The sequence below is a fragment of the Xenopus tropicalis genome, chromosome 5 (genome assembly GCF_000004195.4).
Source record: "Xenopus tropicalis strain Nigerian chromosome 5, UCB_Xtro_10.0, whole genome shotgun sequence".
NCBI classification, from domain to species: domain Eukaryota; kingdom Metazoa; phylum Chordata; class Amphibia; order Anura; family Pipidae; genus Xenopus; species Xenopus tropicalis.
This window is the reverse complement of record NC_030681.2, coordinates 156,120,245-156,144,784: the sequence shown is the minus strand read 5'-3', so window position 1 is coordinate 156,144,784 and position 24,540 is coordinate 156,120,245. Positions and strand designations below refer to the sequence as shown.

The 24,540-nt window shown below is 42.6% G+C and overlaps 1 protein-coding gene across 1 annotated transcript; it reads right to left on the bottom strand.

Annotated features, from left to right (window-relative positions):
- Window positions 1-4,069: 4,069 nt before the first annotated feature.
- Window positions 4,070-11,470, bottom strand: LOC116411011 (vomeronasal type-2 receptor 26-like). The gene is made up of 2 exons (XM_031902776.1): window positions 11,158-11,470; window positions 4,070-4,977 (listed from the first exon to the last, which is right to left on the bottom strand). Exons 1-2 carry the CDS (start codon window positions 11,468-11,470, stop codon window positions 4,070-4,072), a joined length of 1,221 nt encoding a protein of 406 aa, XP_031758636.1.
- Window positions 11,471-24,540: the final 13,070 nt, after the last annotated feature.

Here is a 24,540-nt window from a genome sequence, read left to right as displayed (position 1 = left end):
GGAGGAGAAGAGGCTTTTGCATCGGGAGGCCTATTGGATCCATGAGCTGAACTGTGTGGCCCCTAGGGGCCTAAATGAACAATGGTGGATGCACTGATGATGACACTAAGTGGTGAGAACTTGCATTTAAATTTTATGTGTGAAGAGATGGATGATGATGGAGGATGATGGATGATGGATGATGGATGATGATGATGAGAGATGATGATGATGATGATAAGAGATGATGATGATGATGAGAGATGATGATGATAAGAGATGATGATGATGATGATGATGATGAGAGATGATGATGATAAGAGATGATGAGAGATGATGATGATAAGAGATGATGATGAGAGATGGAGATAGAGAGAGACACACCCACTGATAATTATTTAGGGGTATATTTATCATGCTGTGTAAAAACTGGAGTGAAGCATTACCGGTGATGTTGCCCAGGGCAACCAATCAGCAATCAGAAATCAACAGAAAACTAAATACAACACCACCAAAATTTGCTCTAAGCCACTCATCACATCAAGTCTAATTTAAAATTTAAAACAGCCAGTCTCAATAAACATTCTCTCACCCCTTCACAGAGTTGGTCCGGGTGCCATGCCCTTCACCCAGGGAAAATTATTTTCATTTCTTCATTAAATTATCATGTAAATCACAGTTTTTCAAGGACATTCACGCCACTGATCCGGTGGTCCGGGTGCAGCGCCCCAGACCTGTAGCAAAGGGACCCAGCAGTCACAAGCACAATTTCTCGATGGGTACACACTCCAGACACGGGTGAAGGTGGTTTAAGAAATAGCAGTTCGGAGGAAGATCTTGTGATCTGAGAGATAGGTTTCTGAGAAGTGGTTATAACATAAAAGATTTGGGGACAGCATTTCAGTCTGCCCTGAAAAAAAGTAGAGCTGAGCTTCTAAAGGACACAGGGAGTAAGAAATCAAAGAAAAAAGTTGGATGTACCCATGTTTATTACTGCATATAGTTGTCAGTTTAATGATATTAAACAGATAATTAAAAATATATTCCGGTTCTATGTGGCGATATGAAGATTAGGGAAATTTTATTAAACGGTTGTCGCTTTGTGAGTAGAAGGGCTCCGTCTCCTGGCAATATTCTGGCACCGAGTGAATATAAATCCAGAAAACAAAGAAAAACATGGTTAGATTCTGTGGGTTCTTATACATGTGGGTCGCGGCGCTGTATGACCTGTACTCATATACGAGTGTCCAAGACTTTTCAAAGTAGTAGAACAGAAAAAGAATACGAAATGAAAATGTTTATAAACTGTAACACAAAAGGCGGAGTTAATCTATCAACCTGCTTGCAGTGTGGGGTGCAATATGTGGGCTGCACTGTGCGCCCCTAAAGCATTGAATGCGCCAACATTTGAATCAAATAATAAATAAAAGTGATGCTACAACGGTGTCGAGACACTTTAATATTTGTAGCGCAGGCAATATTTCCAAGTTGCAGATTCAAGAAATCGATAAAGTTGTGGCAAAAGCTCGCGGGGGTAATCAGTTAGAAATGTTATTAAAAATGGAAGTTAAGTGGATATATCTACCGGATACTAGGCAACCGAATGGGATAATGTCAAAAGGGATGTGAGTTGTTTTGTTTAGAGATTGTAAAAATATATAATTTAACTTTAAAATAAATAAATGAATTCATAGCCCAGGATTAAAGTTGATAAATATATGTCAGGCAGAAACAAAAATAACTATGTCATTGTTAATTTATAGGCTGTAATTAGGACACAGCTGTGTATGTTTAGAATGGTTGAAGATAAATTTTAAGGCTTAAAAGTCGGCTTTTAAAAAGTTTCAGTTAGTCTTGTTTAATTTTCCGGAAAAATTTAAATTGGTCTTTATTTTTTGAAAAATTTCAATTGGTCTTAATTTTTCGAAAAAAATTTAAATTGGTCTTAATTTTTCGGGAAAAATGTAAATTGGTCTTGATTTTTGAAAAATTTAAATTGGTCTTATTTTTCGAAAAAGTTTCAATTGGTCTTAATTTTTGAAAAATTTCAATTGGTCTTAATTTTTCGGGAAAAATTTCAATTGGTCTTATTTTTTCGAAAAAATTTCAATTGGTCTTAATTTTTGAAAAATTTCAATTGGTCTTGATTTTTGAAAAATTTCAGTTGGTCTTAATTTTTCGGGAAAAATTTAAATTGGTCTTGATTTTTGAAAAAAATTCAATTGGTCTTATTTTTTCGAAAAACTTCAATTGGTCTTGATTTTTGAATAATTTCAATTGGTGTTACTTTTTCGAAAAAATTTCAATTGGTATTGAATGAATAAATATATCTATATGTAATTGCTAACTTGTTGTTTTACTAAGTTAATATTTATGAGATTTAGCAATGAACAATATAATTTAGAAACTAGACTAGTGAAATTTAAACTGATTAACTAAAAGAAATAAAGTAAAATTCACAGTGGTTTTTAAGTAAGAGTTAATTAAGAAAAGGGCGGTGACAGAATTCGTGATGTCAGATCCTTCAGTATTTTAAATTGTGTGATTATGTGTTTGGTAATATAGCTATCACTATGTGTTGAAAAACCCGTATCTAGAGTGCGTACCCATTGAGAAACTGAATTAGAAAACAAAAGCAAATCATCTGATTGGCTGCTATGAGCAACATCACAGGTAATGTTTCACTCCACTTTTTACACAGCATGATAAATATACCCCTTAGAGTGCTTAAACCTGATTTTATTATTAACCAATTAAGTATTTAACAAAGGTAGTATGTAAAATTTAGAATATAACAGGATATAAAATAGATAAATAGGATGAACAGAATATGATTAAGTGCGCCTGCGCACGAAACACGTTAGGTACTTGCTTTTTAATGGATCAATAAAGATGGAATTTTAAATCTAAAGTCCGGAGTGTTTGGAGCTTCTTTCGACTGAATTTTGGGATGAACAGAATATACAATGCTGAAAATTATCCAGAAAGTTCAAAATTACAGAAAGGCCATCTCCCATAGACTCAATTATAAGCAAATCATTTAAATTTTATAAAATGATATCCTTTTTTCTGTAGAAATAAAACAGGACCTGTACTTGATCCCAACTAAGATATAATTACCCCTTATTGGGGGCAGAACAGCCCTATTGGGTTTATTTAATGGTTAAATGATTCCCTTTTCTCTGTAATAATAAAACAGTACCTGTACTTGATCCCAACTAAGATATAATTACCCCTTATTGGGGGCAGAACAGCCCTATTGGGTTTATTTCATGGTTAAATGATTCCCTTTTCTCTGTAATAATAAAACAGTACCTGTACTTGATCCCAACTAAGATATAATTACCCCTTATTGGGGCAGAACAGCCCTATTGGGTTTATTTAATGGTTAAATGATTCCCTTTTCTCTGTAATAATAAAACAGTACCTGTACTTGATCCCAACTAAGATATAATTACCCCTTATTGGGGCAGAACAGCCCTATTGGGTTTATTTAATGGTTAAATGATTCCCTTTTCTCTGTAATAATAAAACAGTACCTGTACTTGATCCCAACTAAGATATAATTACCCCTTATTGGGGCAGAACAGCCCTATTGGGTTTATTTCATGGTTAAATGATTCCCTTTTCTCTATAATAATAAAACATTACCTGTACTTGATCCCAACTAAGATATAATTACCCCTTATTGGGGGCAGAACAGCCCTATTGGGTTTATTTAATGGTTAAATGATTCCCTTTTCTCTGTAATAATAAAACAGTACCTGTACTTGATCCCAACTAAGATATAATTACCCCTTATTGGGGGCAGAACAGCCCTATTGGGTTTATTTAATGGTTAAATGATTCCCTTTTCTCTGTAATAATAAAACAGTACCTGTACTTGATCCCAACTAAGATATAATTACCCCTTATTGGGGGCAGAACAGCCCTATTGGGTTTATTCAATATTTAAATGAGTTTTGGAGATTCAAATTAAAGAAAGATCCCTTATCCTGAAGCATTCCTGAGCATTCTGGATAACAGGTCCCATACCTGTACTGATATTTCTCTTCTTCATCAACCACATGATTCTAAACAATTCTTAGTCTTAAATATTTCTAACATTTTTTATAATGGGGTCTTTTGTGTTCAGTTCAGGCCTGAGAAATATGATATAGCACTTGGGAATGAATATACAGCCCAATAACCCAGCACTGGAGGATAAGATGGCAAATATCTCAACTGCCACCATTCTACTGCCCTTACTGCTCAGGTATGCAGGGACAAATGCCCCCCACACGCTACAGAACCCCAACATACTGAAAGTGATGTTTTTAGCCTCATTAAATCGGTCAGGGAAATCCTTGGCTAGAAATGCAGCAATGAAACTTAGTAGGGCCAATGTTCCTATATATCCAATTATACAGAAGAAGAAATAGCCGGATCCCTCATTACACAGGAGAATAATATAGTCTGGGTCAGAGAGAGTATCAGCCTCTGGAAATGGGGGATTGGAGGCCAACCATACAGCAGAGATGACAATCTCACCCAAAGAACATACAATGACTAATATGATGGCCAGTTGGGTTCCTACATATTTCTTCAGCTTGCTCCCAGGCTTTGTGGCATTGAAGGCAATAATAACTGTGAGAGTTTTAGCCAACACAGAAGAAACAGAAATAGTAAATACAATCCCAAATGTTACTTGTCGGAGGAGACAACATATCTGAGTTGGGCGCCCAATGAATAATAAAGTGCAGAGGAAACACAACATGAGAGAGATGAGGAGGAGACAGCTGAGATATCGGTTGTTGGCTCTCACTATAGGAGTCTCGCGGTACTTTATAAAGATTCCCAGGATTACAGCACAAGTGAGGGATAATATTACAGAGATGGAGGATAAAGTAGCGCCCAGTTGGTCTCCATAGGAAAGGCAATTTATATCCCTCGGGATGCAGCTGGTTCTTCCAGTATTTGACTTTTCATATATAGAGCATTTCATACAACTCTGGGCATCTGTAAAAAAAATGGTCACAAAATTGTTTGGGGTACAACTAGGGGTTGTTATCAGCCAGTTGCCAAATTAATTATAATAATAACATATAATAAGAAAATCAAACACATTAGCAAGAGGGATGAAGATTGCAATTGTTAAAGATATATTTGATGAAAATCAATATTGAAAAATATTCAAACAGTTTCAGTTGGTATGTTAGGGCCGTATGGTATAGATCTACATGAGGCAGAAACGTGAGACTGCAGTAGTCTAGCAAGTCTTCAATTGTGTGTATGCTGGTGTACAGTGGATTGGTCCCTGCGATACAGTACATAAAGTATGTTACATAAAGTGTACAGACTGAGGGGCCCATTCATGAAAGCACAATTTTTTTTTAAAAAAATCATATTTTTTCAAATTTATAGAACTTTTCATAATGACCAAGATAATATTGTTAAAATTGTGTTAACTTCCATGAAAAAGCCGTAATTTTCGCGAAGACTATGACCATTTCGGAATTCATTCAAGCTTTGGTATTTTGACTTTCCTTGGGCCGGGTTGGAGCTGCAGAGTGCCATTGAGCCCTATGGGAGACTTTCCTTGGGCCGGGTTGGAGCTGCAGAGTGCCATTGAGCCCTATGGGAGACTTTCCTTGGGCCGGGTTGGAGCTGCAGAGTGCCATTGAGCCCTATGGGAGACTTTCCTTGGGCCGGGTTGGAGCTGCAGAGTGCCATTGAGCCCTATGGGAGACTTTCCTTGGGCCGGGTTGGAGCTGCAGAGTGCCATTGAGCCCTATGGGAGACTTTCCTTGGGCCGGGTTGGAGCTGCAGAGTGCCATTGAGCCCTATGGGAGGCTTTCCTTGGGCCGGGTTGGAGCTGCAGAGTGCCATTGAGCCCTATGGGAGGCTTTCCTTGGGCCAGGTTGGAGCTGCAGAGTGCCATTGAGCCCTATGGGAGACTTTCCTTGGGCCGGGTTGGAGCTGCAGAGTGCCATTGAGCCCTATGGGAGACTTTCCTTGGGCCGGGTTGGAGCTGCAGAGTGCCATTGAGCCCTATGGGAGACTTTCCTTGGGCCGGGTTGGAGCTGCAGAGTGCCATTGAGCCCTATGGGAGACTTTCCTTGGGCCGGGTTGGAGCTGCAGAGTGCCATTGAGCCCTATGGGAGACTTTCCTTGGGCCGGGTTGGAGCTGCAGAGTGCCAGTGAGCCCTATGGGAGACTTTCCTTGGGCCAGGTTGGAGCTGCAGAGTGCCATTAAGCCCTATGGGAGACTTTCCTTGGGCCGGGTTGGAGCTGCAGAGTGCCATTGAGCCCTATGGGAGGCTTTCCTTGGGCCAGGTTGGAGCTGCAGAGTGCCATTGAGCCCTATGGGAGGTTTTCCTTGGGCCGGGTTGGAGCTGCAGAGTGCCATTGAGCCCTATGGGAGACTTTCCTTGAGCCGGTTTGGAGCTGCAGAGTGCCATTGAGTCCTATGGGAGACTTCCAACATCATATATTGAAGTTTCAAAGCCAGAAAGGTTCTTGCACCATTTATGAACGTTCGGTTCCAATAATTTTGTGATTTTCGGATCGCAACCACAATATTTTCATACCACCAAGAAAAGAATTTTTCCAATCGTGCTTTTAACCACAAAAAATTTGTGGTTTCATGAATGGGCCCCTAAGGGTCCCAATGGGATTCAACACACTGTTGGAGAGCAGTTTGTTAGTCCGTGAATGTGATGGAAGTCTGTGGTTCATTGTTTCAATTTTAAAAAACAGATTTATCCATTTTAAATTTACCTCTCACTTTTGATTTCCCACTTTGCCTTTGAGACCAGACGTACCTGTTATGTTAGACATCTCCCCATCGGCACACAGTACACAGGTATAACAGCAACTTGGCGCCCCTTCTACTTTAGCTTTCCTGAATCCAGGCTTACAGGGCTCGCTACAGCGAGAATGGACAAACTGTGGGGTAGAATGGAAATGTTAAGTTAAAGCCCAATAATAATAATAATAATAATAATAATGAGCTATAGCTACATAGGGGTATTCTTACTGGCTGGGATTTAGAAATGAAGATGAATAACATTGCCCCTTTGCAACTGAGGTCCCTGCATTTGGTATCTCTGTATATACAAGTCCTTCTCACTGGCTCCTGGAGGAGGACTTCCATGGAAACTAACAGTTCTGAGAAGACCTCTACCTGCAGAGGCTTAATGGGGAGCCACCCTAACATGGCCTTCAAATCAAGAATAATGACTACCTGGCTCTTTACATAAATGGAGATCTAGCTTGGGTCCTCCTACATCTGGGACAAAAATATAGAACTTGAAACGTGATCAATAACAAATACGGCCCCTAGAGTAACAGAGGGAACCTAAACCTGAAATAAATAATGGGTTTATTAGATATATTTTGGTGATTTCTTTGACGAAGAGGGTTTGCATACAAATCCCGTTCCTTATACTTACACACAAAGGAAACAGATTGTATCGGTGCTGTTACCTCAGAAAAGTGTGGGCTCCAGAGATTGGCGCTGTCATTGACAAATAGTTTCCCATCAGATTTGGATGTGTCAAAGCTTCCAACCTTTATGTTTTTAATGTTTGTTGTGTTGAAGAAGTACCATTTCACTATATCATAATGGGCTTGTGGGTCTCCATTGTCTTTAAAGTATATTTTGTCCCCAGAAGACGTTCTGAATGTCACATGTGGCATCAATGCATTTAGCTTAAAAAGATTTAAAGGTACACATAGTTTTTAAAGGAGAACTAAACCCTACAAATGAATATGACTAGAAATTCCATATTTTATTATTGAACATACTACACCAGACTAAAGGTTTAGCATCTCACAGTAATGACCCAGACCTTCACAGTTGTTCTAGGCATGTTGGATTTTGCTAGAAGTGCCCGTGACACGCACATGCTCAGTAGGCTCTGGGCAGCTTTTGGGAGGCTACTGGGGGCATCTTTAAAGGCACAGATCTTCCCTGCTAAAGGGAAATGCTATGCAGGAGTTTACCTGGCACTCACGTCTATGAATGGAACTGCGCTCACAGGTCTTACGGAGACAAAAAATTATTTATTTAAAGATGGACTAACATTATCTCCAACACTATATATATAAGTAGTATTGGAGATAATTTTGAGGTGCTAAATTTGATGCAATATTATCTTTCTTTGTTTTTTAACCCAACTTAAATATATGTAACTAAGAAACTATTAACAAGGAAAGTCCTACTGATCATTAAAAAATTTAAAACGGTAACAGGGGGTGCAATGAGGGACCACAAAATGTATACAGTCAAGAAAAGATCCTCTGCTCGACTCCTTTACCAATATATTGAGATAATTAGGGCATTTTAGAAGATATGTAATGAAAGGAACTAAGTTTTCCCAAGAGTAGTGATGAGCAAATTTTTTTGCCAGGCATGGATTCGCAGAGAATTTTCAAATTTCACCATTGGCGGATTGTTTAAAAAAAACTTAGGCACTAAAGCGGTCATGGGAAAAAAAAAGCTGCGTGACAAAAAAGCTGCGTGACAAGTGCGTTTCACGGATTTTTCCCTCTTTTGCTAATTTCCCTTTTTCACTAATTTTTCGGTGAAGCAAAATAGGACAGATTTGCTCATCACTACCCAAGAGCAGTAACCCATAGCAACTAATCAGGTAGAATTTACTGGTCAATTGTTTAAAGCCAACATCTTATTGGTCAATATGGGTTACTGCTACGGGGCAAACTTAGTGCCATGTAATAAGTGGGGGGGTTGTGCATAAAGCTAATGAAAATGCCTTTCCTTTTTAAACAAAACAGCGATTGTTTGTCCCATTTTTAGTTCCCACAATTCCCAACTACAGGCCGTTAGATAGGATAATGATTTGGGAGTTTTTAGCTTGGAATGCAAGTTGCAGGTAAAATGTATTCCTTGTGAAAAGTAATGAAGTATTAGAATACTTATTAACCCAGAGGAAAGTGAGTGTAGGACCGGCCAGACCGGGGGTAAGTGAGTGTAGGACAGGCCAGACCGGGGGTAAGTGAGTGTAGGACAGGCCAGACCGGGGGTGAGTGAGTGTAGGACAGGCCAGACTGGGGTGAGTGTAGGACAGGCCAGACCGGGGGTAAGTGAGTGTAGGACAGGCCAGACCGGGGGTGAGTGAGTGTAGGACAGGCCAGACCGGGGGTGAGTGAGTGTAGGACAGGCTAGACCGGAGGTGAGTGAGTGTAGGACTGGCCAGACCGGGGGTGAGTGAGTGTAGGACAGGCCAGACCGGGGGTGAGTGAGTGTAGGACTGGCCAGACCGGGGGTGAGTGAGTGTAGGACAGGCCAGACCGGGGGTGAGTGAGAGTAGGACTGGCTGGACTGGGGGTGAGTGAGTGTAGGACAGGCCAGACCGGGGTTGAGTGAGTGTAGGACAGGCTAGACCGGAGGTGAGTGAGTGTAGGACTGGCCAGACCGGGGGTGAATGAGTGTAGGACAGGCCAGACTGGGGTGAGTGAGTGTAGGACAGGCTAGACCGGGGGTGAGTGAGTGTAGGACTGGCCAGACCGGGGGTGAGTGAGTGTAGGACAGGCCAGACTGGGGTGAGTGAGTGTAGGACAGGCCAGACCGGGGGTGAGTGAGTGTAGGACAGGCCAGACCGGGGGTGAGTGAGTGTAGGAGGGGCCAGATTGGGGGTGAGTGAGTGTAGGACAGGCCAGACCGGGGGTGAGTGAGTGTAGGAGGGGCCAGACCGGGGGTGAGTGAGTGTAGGACTGGCCAGACCGGGGGTGAGTGAGTGTAGGACAGGCCAGACCGGGGGTGAGTGAGAGTAGGACTGGCTGGACTGGGGGTGAGTGAGTGTAGGACAGGCCAGACCGGGGTTGAGTGAGTGTAGGACAGGCTAGACCGGAGGTGAGTGAGTGTAGGACTGGCCAGACCGGGGGTGAATGAGTGTAGGACAGGCCAGACTGGGGTGAGTGAGTGTAGGACAGGCTAGACCGGGGGTGAGTGAGTGTAGGACTGGCCAGACCGGGGGTGAGTGAGTGTAGGACAGGCCAGACCGTGGGTGAGTGAGTGTAGGACGGGCCAGACCGGGGGTGAGTGAGTGTAGGACAGGCCAGACCGGGGGTGAGTGAGTGTAGGACAGGCCAGACCGGGGGTGAGTGAGTGTAGGACAGGCCAGACCGGGGGTGAGTGAGTGTAGGACAGGCCAGACCGGGGGTGAGTGAGTGTAGGACAGGCCAGACCGGGGGTGAGTAAGTGTAGGACAGGCCAGACCGGGGGTGAGTGAGTGTAGGACAGGCCAGACCGGGGGTGAGTGAGTGTAGGACAGGCCAGACCGGGGGTGAGTGAGTGTAGGACAGGCCAGACCGGGGGTGAGTGAGTGTAGGACAGGCCAGACTGGGGTGAGTGAGTGTAGGACAGGCCAGACCGGGGGTGAGTGAGTGTAGGACAGGCCAGACCGGGGGTGAGTGAGTGTAGGAGGGGCCAGACCGGGGGTGAGTGAGTGTAGGACAGGCCAGACCGGGGGTGAGTGAGTGTAGGACAGGCCAGACCGGGGGTGAGTGAGTGTAGGACAGGCCAGACCGGGGGTGAGTGAGTGTAGGACTGGCCAGACCGGGGGTGAGTGAGTGTAGGACAGGCCAGACCGGGGGTGAGTGAGTGTAGGAGGGGCCAGATTGGGGATGACTTTGATGTAGCTAGCCAACTTGAATATATTGCAATATATGGACAAACAATTCCTGTTACGTTTAAAGGGGAGGGCACTTTATTACTGGGCACAACATGTTACTATTCTATGATATGGGTAAGTGCAGAGAATCTCGTGTCTGTATCAATTAACACACAGTATAATTCCCATAACTGTACAAAGGAACGTACCTGCCATTGCTTAAAGTACATGTGTAGGCTCTCTGCTGATTTAGGGGAACGTGTCATTGTGCCGTACAGTTCATGGAGAGTGTGAGCCATTGTGTAAACTGCAGTGTAAACCCCATAAGCTATTCTGTAATTAAATGTTCCGTAGGATTCCAGAACTGTATCATCAAATGTTTCATTCCCGGTACAAGTTTCAAGTGGTCTGCTGACTGGCACAGGTAAAAAGGTGCAATGAAATAACATTTCCCAAAATCTTCTAAATAAAATATTATGTTGATATTTATATGGATTTAAGGAATAGAAAAACTTCTTAAAACCAGGAATCTCCCCTTGTTGCAAGGAAAGTACCAAAGTACCGTTGAGAGCTGCTAATGTCGGTAAATATTTCAGCTCAACTATACGGGAGACAGATGAGGTTGCAATCCATATTTTATGAGGAATTTTGAAATCCTCAAATGAAACAGAAATATAGTCAGCACTTTCTGAACTGAGAAAAAGAATGACCACCTTAGCCGAGCTTCTGTAGATTATTCCTCTAATTTCTGTGAGATATTCCAGATCAATTTCAGACACATCTCTGAGTATAATGTGGAAGGCCAAACAGACGCCATCTTTGCTCATTGCTTCTTGCAGCCTCTTATTGGCCCTGTGCCCAATGTCATCATCCATTACAACAAGCCCAACCCATTTCCAGCCAAAATGCCCAATCAGGCTCATTATAGCATCAATTTCAGATAACACATTGGGGGCCATTCGGTAGAAAGACGGAAACTCCAGTCTGTTATTAAATATGGGATCAGCAGAGCCGTAACTGATCTGCAAATAGAAGAAAAATACAGATTTCTTTTACAAAAAAATAGCTCAAAAGAAGTAGATAAGGGAATAGTCAAGCGCAATATAATTTCCCTGGTCCTCTCCATGTCAATACTCTCCGGGATAGCCCCTCCCTCTCCTCAATGAAGAACCCAACCCCCCTAACTAATAAATTAGGAGGACTACCTCCCCTGGTGTCTTTTTTTGGGTTCTTTCCTTTCCTTACTCCTTTTCAGGAGTTTTTCAGGAAGGAAGCAGGGGCTTGCTAGTGAGCGTCGCAGAGAAAGGGGTTTTGCCTTCAGGTTTTCCCCTGCAGCTTACCTCTAACTTTGTCAGGTCCGTGGGATCATGACGCTGCTCTCCCTGCGCTTAGGCCCTACCAGCCTGCCTCACCAAGGGCGTCTGGCACATAGGAGCTGTGGCTTCTCCAGCTCGTTTTTAATTTTTGAGCAGCAGACAAGGGGTGGTGGCAGGTTAGTTTCTCGCTGGGAACCGAAGCACTTACTCCGGGAAGCTGGGCACTTGCGGCGGCGTGTTTGTGCGCGTGCACGATTTCACGCGCGGGTGCGCGATCTCGGGAGAGCGTGATTTTGCATGTCACTTCCGGTTTCTGGTTTTGCTGGTGGCGATCCAGAACTTGTGGCTCGCGGATCCGTTGGATTAGAAACTCTCCTATTTTTCTGGGGAGCTGTAGGTCCGGATCTGATTCCGGTGCAGACCTTCTTTCTCCTGGGCGATTCTTGGGTGCCTGGGGGAGGAGTTATGGCACTATTTAAGGCAAATTTGCCTTAATTTGGTTGCTGCCTGTTGTTCCAGCTTCCAGCGTAGGAGTTTAGTGCTCAGTTCTGGTAAGTTAGGGGGATGTGCTTAAGTTACCTGCTTGTAGGAACCTCTCCTTAGGGGTTCCTAATTTGTTTGCTATTTGTTTTGCAGGTTGCTTTTGCCCCTGTCTCATCCCAGCTGCCACCCCTAAAAAGTCTTCCTTTCCTGGTTGAGGTAAAAAAAAAAAAAAAAATTTTTACTGAGAAGGGTTAGGATGGTGGGTACATTTAATATGTTTCCCCTGTTTTCTTCTTGTCTGGTTGCAGTGTGATGAAGCCATCCAGATCAAGAGAGAAGTCTACGGAGGTGCTAGATCCAGAAGTTAATGTCATACAGACATCAGCTGCTAGCTGTTTGGGCTGTTCGGATCCTTCGTTACCTAACAAAAAGCCATGCCAAACATGCCTTACAGCTGCTCTAGGACTTGGGTCCAATTCCAAGGTGGATGTCCTGTCTTGGATTAAAGAGGCGGTGGCAATGGAAGTGAGTTCTACAGCCTCTACTTCTAGAGGGCCCCGCTTGGAGTTAGAGTTAGATCCAGAGGATGCTTTTGCGGCTAGGGCATCGGAAGACCTATCTTCAGGGTCATCAGATGAGGAAGAGGAACTTCATTCTTCCTTCAACTTTGCTCTTGTTCAGCCTCTTATCAAAGCGGTTAGAGCCTCTTTAGCTTTGGAAGATGATAGCCAGGCTTCTGCTTCTTCATCCGTCCTACCTTCACCTAAGGTCAAAGGCCAGACGTTTCCTCTTCATCAGGAGGTAATGGGCCTTATTAAGGCAGAATGGGAGACTCCTTCTAAATGATCTTCAGTATATCCTAGATGCAGTAGATTGTATCCGTTTAAAGAGGAAGATATGAAGGACATTTGCACGATCCCTAAGGTGGATGCTCCTGTTTTGAACCTTTATAAAAGTACTCTTCTGCCTATTGATGATCATGCGGCAATGAAGGATGCCATGGATAAAAGGCTGGATGCAGATTTGAAAAGAGCCTTTTCCTTTGCGGGAGAAAGCCTCAAACCGGCCATTGCCAACCTTTCAGTAGCCAAGGCCTTAGAGGTATGGTTAGCAAACATTGACTCAGCCCTCAGAGAGGGGAGAGACAGATCAGAGATTCTGGATGGCCTCAAAGAATTGAAGTTGGGTTCAGCATACCTAGTCAATTCGGCGGTGGATCAGATCCGATTAGCTTCCAGATCCTTATCTCTGTCAGTGGCGGCCAGGAGGGCCTTGTGGCTTAAATCGTGGGAGGCGGATACAGCTTCCAAAGCAGCCCTCTGCGCACTACCATTTCAAGGCCAGGTCTTGTTTGGTTAGTAGTAGTTAGGCAGGTTATATATAGGCATTATGGTTGAACTTGATGGACGTATGTCTTTTTTCAACCCAACTTACTATGTTACTATGTAAGAAGCTGGAAGATCTCATTTCTAAGGCTTCTGGGGGCAAGAGTTGCTACCGCAAAAGAAAAATAAGGTAGCAGGCAAGCAACCATTCAGAGGGAGATTTTCTTCTAAACCCAGATTCATTCCTTATGAACGTCGTTTCTTTCGTGCCAGAAGAGAGTCAGGCAGACAAGTCAATTGGAAGGGCGGTCAGTCAGGCTTCTTCCGCCTCCCCAAAGAAAAGGCCGCTGCGAATTCACACAAACAATTATGAAGGTGGTGCAACCCAGGGGTTTATCCTAGGAGGAAGACTCCAACATTTTCAGGCCGCCTGGGAAAAATCCATAGAAGACAAATGGGTACTGGGGATCATAGGTCAAGGGTAAAGATTGGAATTCTTCTCGGGACCCCCAGTACCAAGTTTCCTTGCTTCCCCTATTCCGATAGACAAAGCCAAAAGAACAGCTCTACAGGAGTGCCTAGCATCTCTGTTAAAGCAACATGTCATAAGTTGAGTTCCCTTGGATCAAATAGGGAAAGGCGTTTACTCTCGATTCTTCATAATCCAGAAGACTTCGGGGGCATGGAGACCAATTCTGGACCTCGGAAGGGTAAACAAGGCTTTAAAAGTCCAGCATTTCAGGATGGACTCGATAGAGTCAGTGAAGTCAGCAATTTCCATGGGGGATTGGATGTGTTCCATGGATATAAGGGATGCTTACCATCATGTCCCAATTGCGGAGCAGGACCAAAGGTTCCTGAGATTTGCTGTTGGGAGTCATCACTTTCAGTTCCCGTGCCTTCCGTTCGGGTTGGCAAAGGCTCCGAGGGTCTTCTCGAAGATCTTAGTGACTTTGGTGGCCCATTTGAGATGGCAGAGGATTCGTCTCTTTCATTATTTAGACAACCTTATTATACTGGCTTCATCGAGACCTCAAGCAGTCAAGCACTCTCTTTGCTCTCCTTTGGTGGGAAGAGCAATACAATTTAGCCAGAGGGGTCGAACTCTTCCCGGCCAAATGGGTGGTCATGTCAACAGATGCTTCAGGCCTGGGCTGGCGAGCAGTATTAGGCTCAAAGGTAGCTCAAGGGCAGTGGCCCTCTCCCTTATCAGGCATGCCGTCAAATGTCTTAGAACTAAGAGCTATTCTTCAAGCTTGCAGGTATTTTCAGAACCATCTGAGAGGGGTGAGATTGAAGATCAAATCAGACAATGTGACGGCAGTGGCCTACATCAGGAAGCAGGGGGGCACAAGGAGCCCAAGGCTATTGGCCGAGGTTCAGCCCATTCTCCAGTGGGCAGAAACTTTCTTAGTGGACTTCACAGCCGTTTACGTCCCAGGACCATTGAACAAAGTGGCAGATGTCCTAAGCAGGAGCTTTGAGGACAGACATGAGTGGTCCCTGTGTCCAAAAATTTTCAAAGCCTTGGTGCAAAGATGGGGACAACCCTCAATAGACCTGATGGCTTCCTCCAGCAACAGCAAATCCGAAAGCAGTAGCAGTGGATGCTCTCACTCAAACTTCGAGGTTCTGTTTAGGCTATATCTTTACTTCTCTCCCTCTTATTCAGAGGGCGATCCAGAAGATCAAAGAGGATCAAGCAGAGGTGATATGCATAGCTCCTGCGTGGCCACGGAGACCGTGGTTCACGGAACTGATGTAGCTGTCCATAGATCATCCATGGAGGGTGCCGACATCAGATCTTATGCTGTCTCAGGGTCCATTCTTCCATCCGGATCCAGGGTCATTCGCCCTCACGGCATGGAGGCTGAAAGGCAGAAGCTAGAGTCTCAAGGATTGTCTCGGAAGGTCATCCAGACTTTGTTGCAATCCAGGAAATCTACAACCAACGCTAAGTATGCCAAAGTTTGGGATTTATTTTGGGCCAATTCGGGTCCTAGTTCGGTTAACTCAATCTCAGACTCCATGGTTCTAGAATTCTTGCAGTCAGGCCTGGATAAAGGTCTCAGCGTGAACACTCTGAGATCTCAAGTCTCAGCTATCTCAGCCATAACAGGGGTCAGATTGGCCCTGCATCCGTTAATCAAATGTTTTTTCAAGGCGGCTATGAGGATTCTTCCAGCCAAGAGATCGTTATGTCCTCCGTGGGATCTTCCTTTGGTGCTACGTATGCTCTCAGTAGGTCCATTTTCAGTTTTGAGCTCCATTTCCTTATGGTTCTGACCATTAAAGTAGTATTCCTGGTAGCTATCACTTCGGCGAAAAGAGTGGGTGAATTACAGGCCTTCAGGTTTGGAGAGCACAGCCCAGCCTTCCTTCCTGATAAACAAAAGCAACTCCTGAAAAGGAGTGAGGAAAGGAAAGAACCCAAAAAAGACACCCAGGGGAGGTAGTCCTCCTAATTTATTAGTTAGGGGGGTTGGGTTCTTCATTGAGGAGAGGGAGGGGCTATCCCGGAGAGTATTGACATGGAGAGGACCAGGAAAGGAAAATCCCGATAAGTATGACACAATTTTCCCTATTCAAACTTATTTCAATATGTATTTTAAGTTTACATAGCTTTTCACTGTCATGTTATGAAACTTTTTTAATATCAGAGAAGATAAGTTACGGAAGTAGTGAAGGAATGAATTATTGGGGGTTAAATTACATTTCAGCAACAAAGAGCATAAAATTCTGTATATAGTTGGCATTTACATTTAAATATTTTACACCAAATGGCAATTTGCGGGCAGGAATGAATAAATTAGTTAATAGATGCCCAACCTTGGGTTTTTCCTTTATCTGATTTATCTTATAGAGGGATTTGAAAAGGTTGAACCTGATGTGCTTATGCCTTCAGTCAGTCTAATTTAATATGCAAATACAGATGCTTATTTATTTTAGCTAATTCTTTGTTATTGATGTTTAGAGAACAATCATGTGACAGAAATCATAAGTCTGGGTAACCTATATATACAGGCAGGACTTAGGGTGGTGATTCATTTTGCAAAACTTGACCTGAACTGTTCTTGCTCAGACTACTAACTTGGACACATTCCTATTGGACTTTGGCTTGTTCAACCCCTTCCAAAGTATCTTGCTTCCACCTTAGCTTCATCTTACTGGTCTAGAAGGTCTCAGGCCCTGACATTGTGTAGGAGAAAAGATCACCAAATACGTTACCAACCCTGCACCCCCAGCCGCAGGGTTGGTAACGTATTTGGGGATCTTTTCTGTCATAATGACTTATGGTGCAAATATTGAAACTTCTAAAAGAAGTTTAAAGTTTCTTTAAACAGAAGTAATGAGCAAATGCAATAAATATTGCCACGCTATAATTACTAATGTTACTGTATATTATATGCCACTCCAAAAAATGATAAAATTGCCCAAAATGCTGTTATTGTAAGGTCACAAACCCGGGCATTCAAGATATAAGATTTGGTAGTAGATGCACTTTAGTTCAGTTCAGAACTTCTTAGATGTTGCTGCACTCCTCACATTCCCCCTCCTTCCTCACCATCTAATTGTGTAACCAGTCCATAAACATGGGCATCAGGTCCCCCCATACTGGCACAGAAACAAGGTTTGGCAGAATACAAAGCTTGTTTTAATAACAGAGCCCACAAAATGGCAGCTACCTGCTTCCTGCAATTGTGAATTCCAAGGCTGAAGAAAATAAGATTAAAGTAATGTATATAGTGTAAGTTAAGTTTATTTTTCTTGACAAACATGACAGAAAACAATTTGGAATTATTTCTTAGGGTGACAGGTCCCCTTTAAAAATAAAACTGTATAGAAAGATCTTAGCACTCATGGGACAAAAGAATTTTATTATTCAAAAATAAAACCTTGTGTAGGGCACTGAGATATACAGCGGTGCTTGAAAGCTTGCGAACCCTTTAAAATGTTCTATATTATTATATGAATGACCTAAAACATCATCTGATCTTTTAGAATAAGTCCTAAAAGTGAAAAAAAATATTGTATTTGGTCATGTATGAATTTTTGCCCATTCCCCCATACAGAACAGCTTCCGCTTTTGGATGTTGGTGGGTTTCCTCACATGAAGTGCTCACTTTTGGTCCTTCTGCAACATTTCAGTGGGATTAAGGTCAGGACTTTGACTTTGGCCATTCCAGAACATTGATTTTATTCTTTTTAACCATTCTTTGGTAGAATAACTTACATGTTTAGGATTCAATTTACGGACAAATGTCCAGACATTTTCCTTTAGAAATCTCTAGTGTAATTCAAAATTCATTGTTCCATCAATAATGGCAAGTTGTACAGGCCCAGATGCAGCAAAACAGGCCCAAACTAGAACACTCCCATCACCATGTTTCATAGATACAGGGATAATGCCATTATGCTGAAATACAGAGTTTATCTTTCTCCAAAAGTAACACTCCTCAAGCCAAAAAAGTTTTATTTTGGTTTCAGCCATCCCCAAAACATTCTTCTAATATCCTTCTGGTTTGTCCACATGATCTTTAGCAAACTGTAGACGGTCAACAATATTTTTAGGGGCTTTCTCCTTGCTACCGTGCCATACACACCATTGCTGATTATTGTTCTCCTTATGGTGGGACTCATGAACATAAACATTCACCAATGTGAGACAGGCCTTCAGTTGCTTATAAGTTACTCTGGGTTCCTGTTTAACCTCTTGGACTATTAGACGCCACCTTGCAGTTGGAGTTATCTTTGATAAGAGACCACTTCTGGGTAGAGTAAAAATGGTCTTAAATTTCCTCCATTTGTACACAATCTGTTGATTGGTGGAGTCTACAGTCTTTAGAGACAGTCTTGTCACCTTTTCCAGCTTTATGGGCATCAACAACTCTTTGTTTTCTGAGGTCCTCAGACGTCTCCTTTGTTCAGGCCATGATACATATCCACAAATGTGTTGTATGTGTGATCAGGCTTTGATGGATCCCCGCTCTTTAAATAAAACAGGGTCTTGCTCACACCTGATTGTCTTCCCATTGACTGAAAACACCGGACTTCTGATTTTATCTTCAAGTTATATGATAAGCCTAAGGATCCACTTACTTTTGACACACACAGATATGTTATTGGATCATTTTTTTTAATAAATACATGACCAAATATAATTATTTTTGTTTAATGTGTTACTCTAGGTTTTCTTCATCTACTTTGTTTGAAAATCAGATGATGTTTTTAGGTCACATTCATAAGGTTGACAAACTTTCAAGAACCACTGTATCTATACTAGTTGAAGCCTATAGTTAAAGATAATGAGCAGGAGAGACATCTTGGCTACAAAATAACTTGCTGGGCTTCAGGGTACAGCAGCTTGGTAATAGGTGCCTGAAACACTAGAATACATTCAGAGTAAAACATATCACCCAGCTATACCGAAAAGTAACTATTGAGCTCACTAACATATACTTTTAATGGTTATATAAATCACTTTAAAGGGAAAATATACCCCATATAACTCCTATTTTTTACTAGCTCATTGCATTAACAATATTTGAAGAATAAAAAAGATTTTTTTTTCACAGAAATCTCATTCCACATTCCATTATTTTCCACCCCCTTTGGATCACAATGTAATGTAAACCCTCCCATATCTTACTTCATTGTAAAATAATGGATTCTGGGACTTTAAGTCTCTTTGCTTTATAGAGAATCTATGAAACACCCAAAGCAGAGAAATATTAAATCCTGAAATCCATCAATTCACAACAGAATAATGTTACGTAGGGGGAGCTTTATACATTTAGTGCTATGACCCAGAACTGAGTCTTCCATTGGAATTCCTAGTGGGCCCCAGACAAAGATATTTCCTACAAAACACATATAACATTTAATGCTATTTTTATGTACTTGCTGTGAGTATGAACCCTGGGTGTCCTGTTCTCTGGTGGGTCCAATTAGACCCAGTCTAACACTGAGTCCAACCCACTCCATCACACGCTAAAAATAAGGGGAAAAAAAGTAATAGGTTGAATTTACTAGCAGTCTATGGAATATGTTATTTCAGCACAGACCTGAGGGTACCTGTAGATCCCTGCAAGCCACGCGATGGACAGAGATGAAACAGAAGACAAGTCTCCTATGAACCCCACAACCTTCCTGTTATTCCAGCAGCTGTAATTTGGGATTGGTTGTTCTGTTCCAGACAGGATGCCAAAAGCACTTGCAAAAGACTTTATTCCCGAGGCACAGGAGTCATAGATCCGATAGCCCAAAGTCACATTAGGCAGGATCTCCGGATCCTTATTGATCTCCTCAATCGTATAAATGAGAACCAGTAGGTGGCGATAGTGTCTGAATGAGATACTGTTATGTAGGGAGAGAGGTTTAAATATCAATTAATGAGGTTAAATACAAAGATAATGGTGAGTATTTACATTTACAGTGCATCTGTCTCCTTTCCTTTCCAAATGCAGCATTTGTCCACATATAGATGGAGCCAAGATCCTTTACCACATTGTTGTGTTATGTCTCTTCCAAAAAAAAAAAAAAATTATTCACCACCAGAGGACACATGGTCTATGGGGTTTTCTAATGTGTTTTACTGCCAAGTCTTTAAACTCTAGCACCATCTAGAGATTTAACTCCCAAAAAATGGTGTCTGGACATGGTGAGACAAAATGTGAAAACTTGCTGGCTGCATCTGTACTTCCTTTGTCATTGCACCTATGTACCAAGATGTACCCACTGAGATTCCACCTTAGCGTGTGTGTATTTTTTGTGAGTCTGGTGCAAGTTGTGGGTAATGTATACAGTAGGGCAGTGTTTTTCAACCTTTTTTGGGCAAAGGCACGCTTGTTTCATGAAAAAAATCACGAGGCACACCACCATTAGAAAATGTTAAAAAATTTAACTCTGTGCCCAGCAGCAGTGCCCCCCTAGTACACTGGTGCCCAGCAGCAGTGCCCCCCTAGTACATTGGTGCCAAGAGCAGTGCCCCCCTAGTACATTGGTGCCCAGCAGCAGTGCCCCCCTAGTACATTGGTGCCCAGCAGCAGTGCCCCCCTAGTACATTGGTGCCAAGAGCAGTGCCCCCCTAGTACACTGGTGCCCAGCATCAGTGCCCCCCTAGTACACTGGTGCCCAGCATCAGTGCCCCCCTAGTACATTGGTGCCCAGCAGCAGTGCCCCCCTAGTACATTGGTGCCCTGCCTACGGCACACCAGGCAACATCTCGCGGCACACTAGTGTGCCGTGGAACAGTGGTTGAAAAATGCTGCAGTAGGGGTTGTATTACACCCAACCGACAGTATTAAGCAGCATTAGTGTGTGATTCTTATGCCATATATCTATTGTACCCATTTACCCCACCCTATTCATACAGGGCTCTCCCTGCCCCTTGCACCCACAGGCCCAGTACTTAGCGACTGCACCCTATTCATACAGGGCTCTCCCTGCCCCTCGCACCCACAGGCCCAGTACTTACTGACTGCACCCACCTTACTAGCACCCCATTCATACAGGGCTCTCCCTTCCCCTCGCACCCACAGGCCCAGTACTTACCGACTGCACCCACCTTACTAGCACCCTATTCATACAGGGCTCTCCCTGCCCCTCGCACCCACAGGCCCAGTACTTACTGACTGCACCCACCTTACTAGCACCCTATTCATACAGGGCTCTCCCTTCCCCTCGCACCCACAGGCCCAGTACTTACCGACTGCACAAGGCAGGAGTCATGACTTGTTGCACTTGTAGTGAGTGGGGAGGTTCAAGTGCAGCTTTCTCCCATTAATGCACCTAGTGTCTGTGCTGATCCATTAATAAATGAGCCCTACTGTTGTTTTATGTATGAAAACATGAATTACATTTATATAAAGTGTATTACTTTGTGCCTTTCTGTCCCACTCTCCCTATAACCCATAGTGACCCAGGCAGCCCATGTCACTCAGTAATGTATAATGGCAAATGGCACCGAGGGGGAAGGTGAGACCTTATACAGGGTTTGTGAGACTGGGAATAAACATTTATGGGAGTTTCATTCATTTCTACATTTACTGTATTTTTCCCTCCACAACTGCGATCTTCTAAAAAAAACATATTGTATTTACTAATACTCTCAACTCAGTACAATGATTCTGTATATCCTGTAGACATTAAAAAACAAAAGTAACTTCTCCTTACGATACACAAGCTGGGTCATCTATACTTTCAAAACAATTATTGCAGAACATATCATGTATCTGGAGAATTCCCCCAATGATCAAGTCCCCATCACTAAAGTAGTTCATCCTGCTGCTTCTGTTCAGCCGGCACCCAGAGCTGGGACTGGGCATTTCAGCTGCAGAAGGGAGTACCTGGAACATCAGAACCAGTAGCAGAACCTTGAGTCTGGCAGGAAACAGAACCTCCATTGATCTACAGAACTGAGCAAAGACATAATGAAGGTTCCTGGGCTGATGGGGAGACATCCAGTGATAGAGCAGCCAAAGTGTGTCCTTCTGGCATTGGAACAGTAACAGTTCCCTTAGTTATATATCTTCCCTGAACTGCAATCTATGAGCAGCTGCAGCCACTGACATATTTTAGCAGCACAGTTATAGAGTTTCCTAAATTAGCCATAATAGCCGGGGTCCTGCTCTTCCCAATACAGCAGCAGCCTTGGGATTTATGGACTTTGCTTAGAACTTCTCTATCTTTCCATTCTTGGAGCCAAAACTTAAAGCTATGGGTTTTTTTTTAACATTATGACAGTAAATAGGCGGTCAACTACCAAGTGCCCTTTGAGTTGAACTTTCTAGTTTCCAGCCTAACTGCTGTTTAGACTGACCACCTTGGTGACCCAGACCTACAGTTTGGGAAAAATGATTTAATGTGTGCAGATGATTTTAAACTCTTTAAAAATCTAAAACAAGTGCAGGAAGTGGGTACTTTACAATATGAGCTTAAGGGGGATTGATAACTGGTCCCAGTGAGCACACAAGCAGACTATCCATGACTGTAATAGAAGTAGAGGTAGACCCCTGAGTTTATTTTATAAGTTCTCTAATGTGACCTGACTAGGTTCTAACTGGTGCTCCAGAGTACTATGGGATTCTCAAGTGGCCCCAGCCAAGGACAATTACTACATATGTGGTTGTGGTAAGCATAGGCTCTAGACGTCTGGTTCTCTGGTTGTCTCTACTAGGCCCAGTCCCACACTAAGCCCAACTCACCCCTTCCCCAAAACACACAAAACACAAGAAAAGAAATCAGTAATATTACAATTTATTAAAAGCCTGAGGAACATGTTGCATCCTGAAATATTTTTACTTAGTAGAGCTTCAGCAGGATTCTTCTGAAATGAGACACCTGCAACTGCAGTAATTAAGATTCTTATCCAGAATCAGGCTACAGTTGGACAATTCCATCCAATTTGAAGAAATGAGCCTTGTTGGTTCCATGCTCGAAAGCATAATGGAGAAGCAGATGGTTACCAGCTGGGTATTTTAGTTGGCACCAGGTACCACTGAGGCAGAATCTTTTGAGAAGTCTCTTGTATCAGTACATTTATGACACTGAATCCTTAAAAATATCCAGCCAGGTCACTTCATCAAAGCATAGGTGAAGCATACTTTCCCAAATCTGGACAAGTCAGATGGATTAGTTGTTATATAGGAAGGATAATGCTCATTTGAGAGAGTTGAAGGCATAAACATTTAAATGCTGTGGGTGGGGTGGAAGTGTTTATGGAGAGATCTGATAAAGTTTGTGATTTGGTGGTAACGGAACCATTAAGTATTTGGAATTTTATAGTTGTCTTGGAGTTTGACCATGGCATTAGCGTGTTTGACCTGGTCAGGTTGGATCTTTCCCACCAATGAAATCCTGTAGTTAATAAGCCTGGTGAAAGGTCCACATTGTTTATAAGATAAGTAGCTGGTTTATGTGGGGAAAATGGTTTGTAAGAGACTTTGGAACTGTCCCATATCTTTACTAAAAGGGTGACTATTGGATTGTTTTGTATCCAAGATATAAAGTGGCGGGTCCAAAGAAGGGTTTCTGAGAAAAATTTCTGGTAAAGAGTGTTGTTCTATAAGACCCTGAAGTGGGTCAAAATGTAACATCTCTTCTCCCATGGCTGTTCCTTTGGTGATGTTGCCTGCTATGCTGAAGTACCAATGTAATCTTTGTTTCCAAAAAATTGGACCTTTGTCCCCGACAATGAAATCCAAGCTCCTTCAGCCAATGGGAACGCTGGAAGAATTTTAATAAGCTTTAAAAAAAAAAAAGAAAACACCTGGAAAGAGCCAGAATCACTTTATTATTTCACTCAAAGGGATCTTCTTTAGATATAAAGTATTAAGTAAGCTATTGTCACCATTGCTTCGGTTTATTTCATGAATAGAGGAGAGAATCTGAACCTTGTGATGACTCTTTACACCACTAGACAAATGAATGTGATTTTTTTTTTGTTTCGTTGATTTTTTTCAGATTTTTATATGCAAATTAAGGTTCACATTTCGTTTAATATATGGTCAAATATTTTTGGAGGATTCATTATTCAGCCAAATCCCAAAACTGCAGTATGGGTGAATTCAATGAAACCTTGATGACCCCTCTCAATTCTGAACGCACTATAATTACAGGTAAACAGGCAATTTTTAAATTTTCTTTATAAAATGTCCACTATCCTGAATAAGTAACATAGTAACATAGTAAGTTGGGTTGAAAAAAGACATAGGTTCATCACGTTCAACCATGGTATTCTACCAGATGGTAGTATAATGCCTATATCTAACCTGCCTAATAAAGATGTTATTATTGTGGACCAATGGTTGGAGAAAGGCA

Bases quoted from the DNA above. Each gene is read 5' to 3' on its own strand.
- LOC116411011 (XM_031902776.1), bottom strand. From the start codon at position 11,470: ATGGATGATGACATTGGGCACAGGGCCAATAAGAGGCTGCAAGAAGCA. The intron at 4,978-11,157 runs GTACTTTGGTAC...TTTTTTTTACAG, and splicing joins GACATTAGCAGCTCTCAACG to ATGCCCAGAGTTGTATGAAA.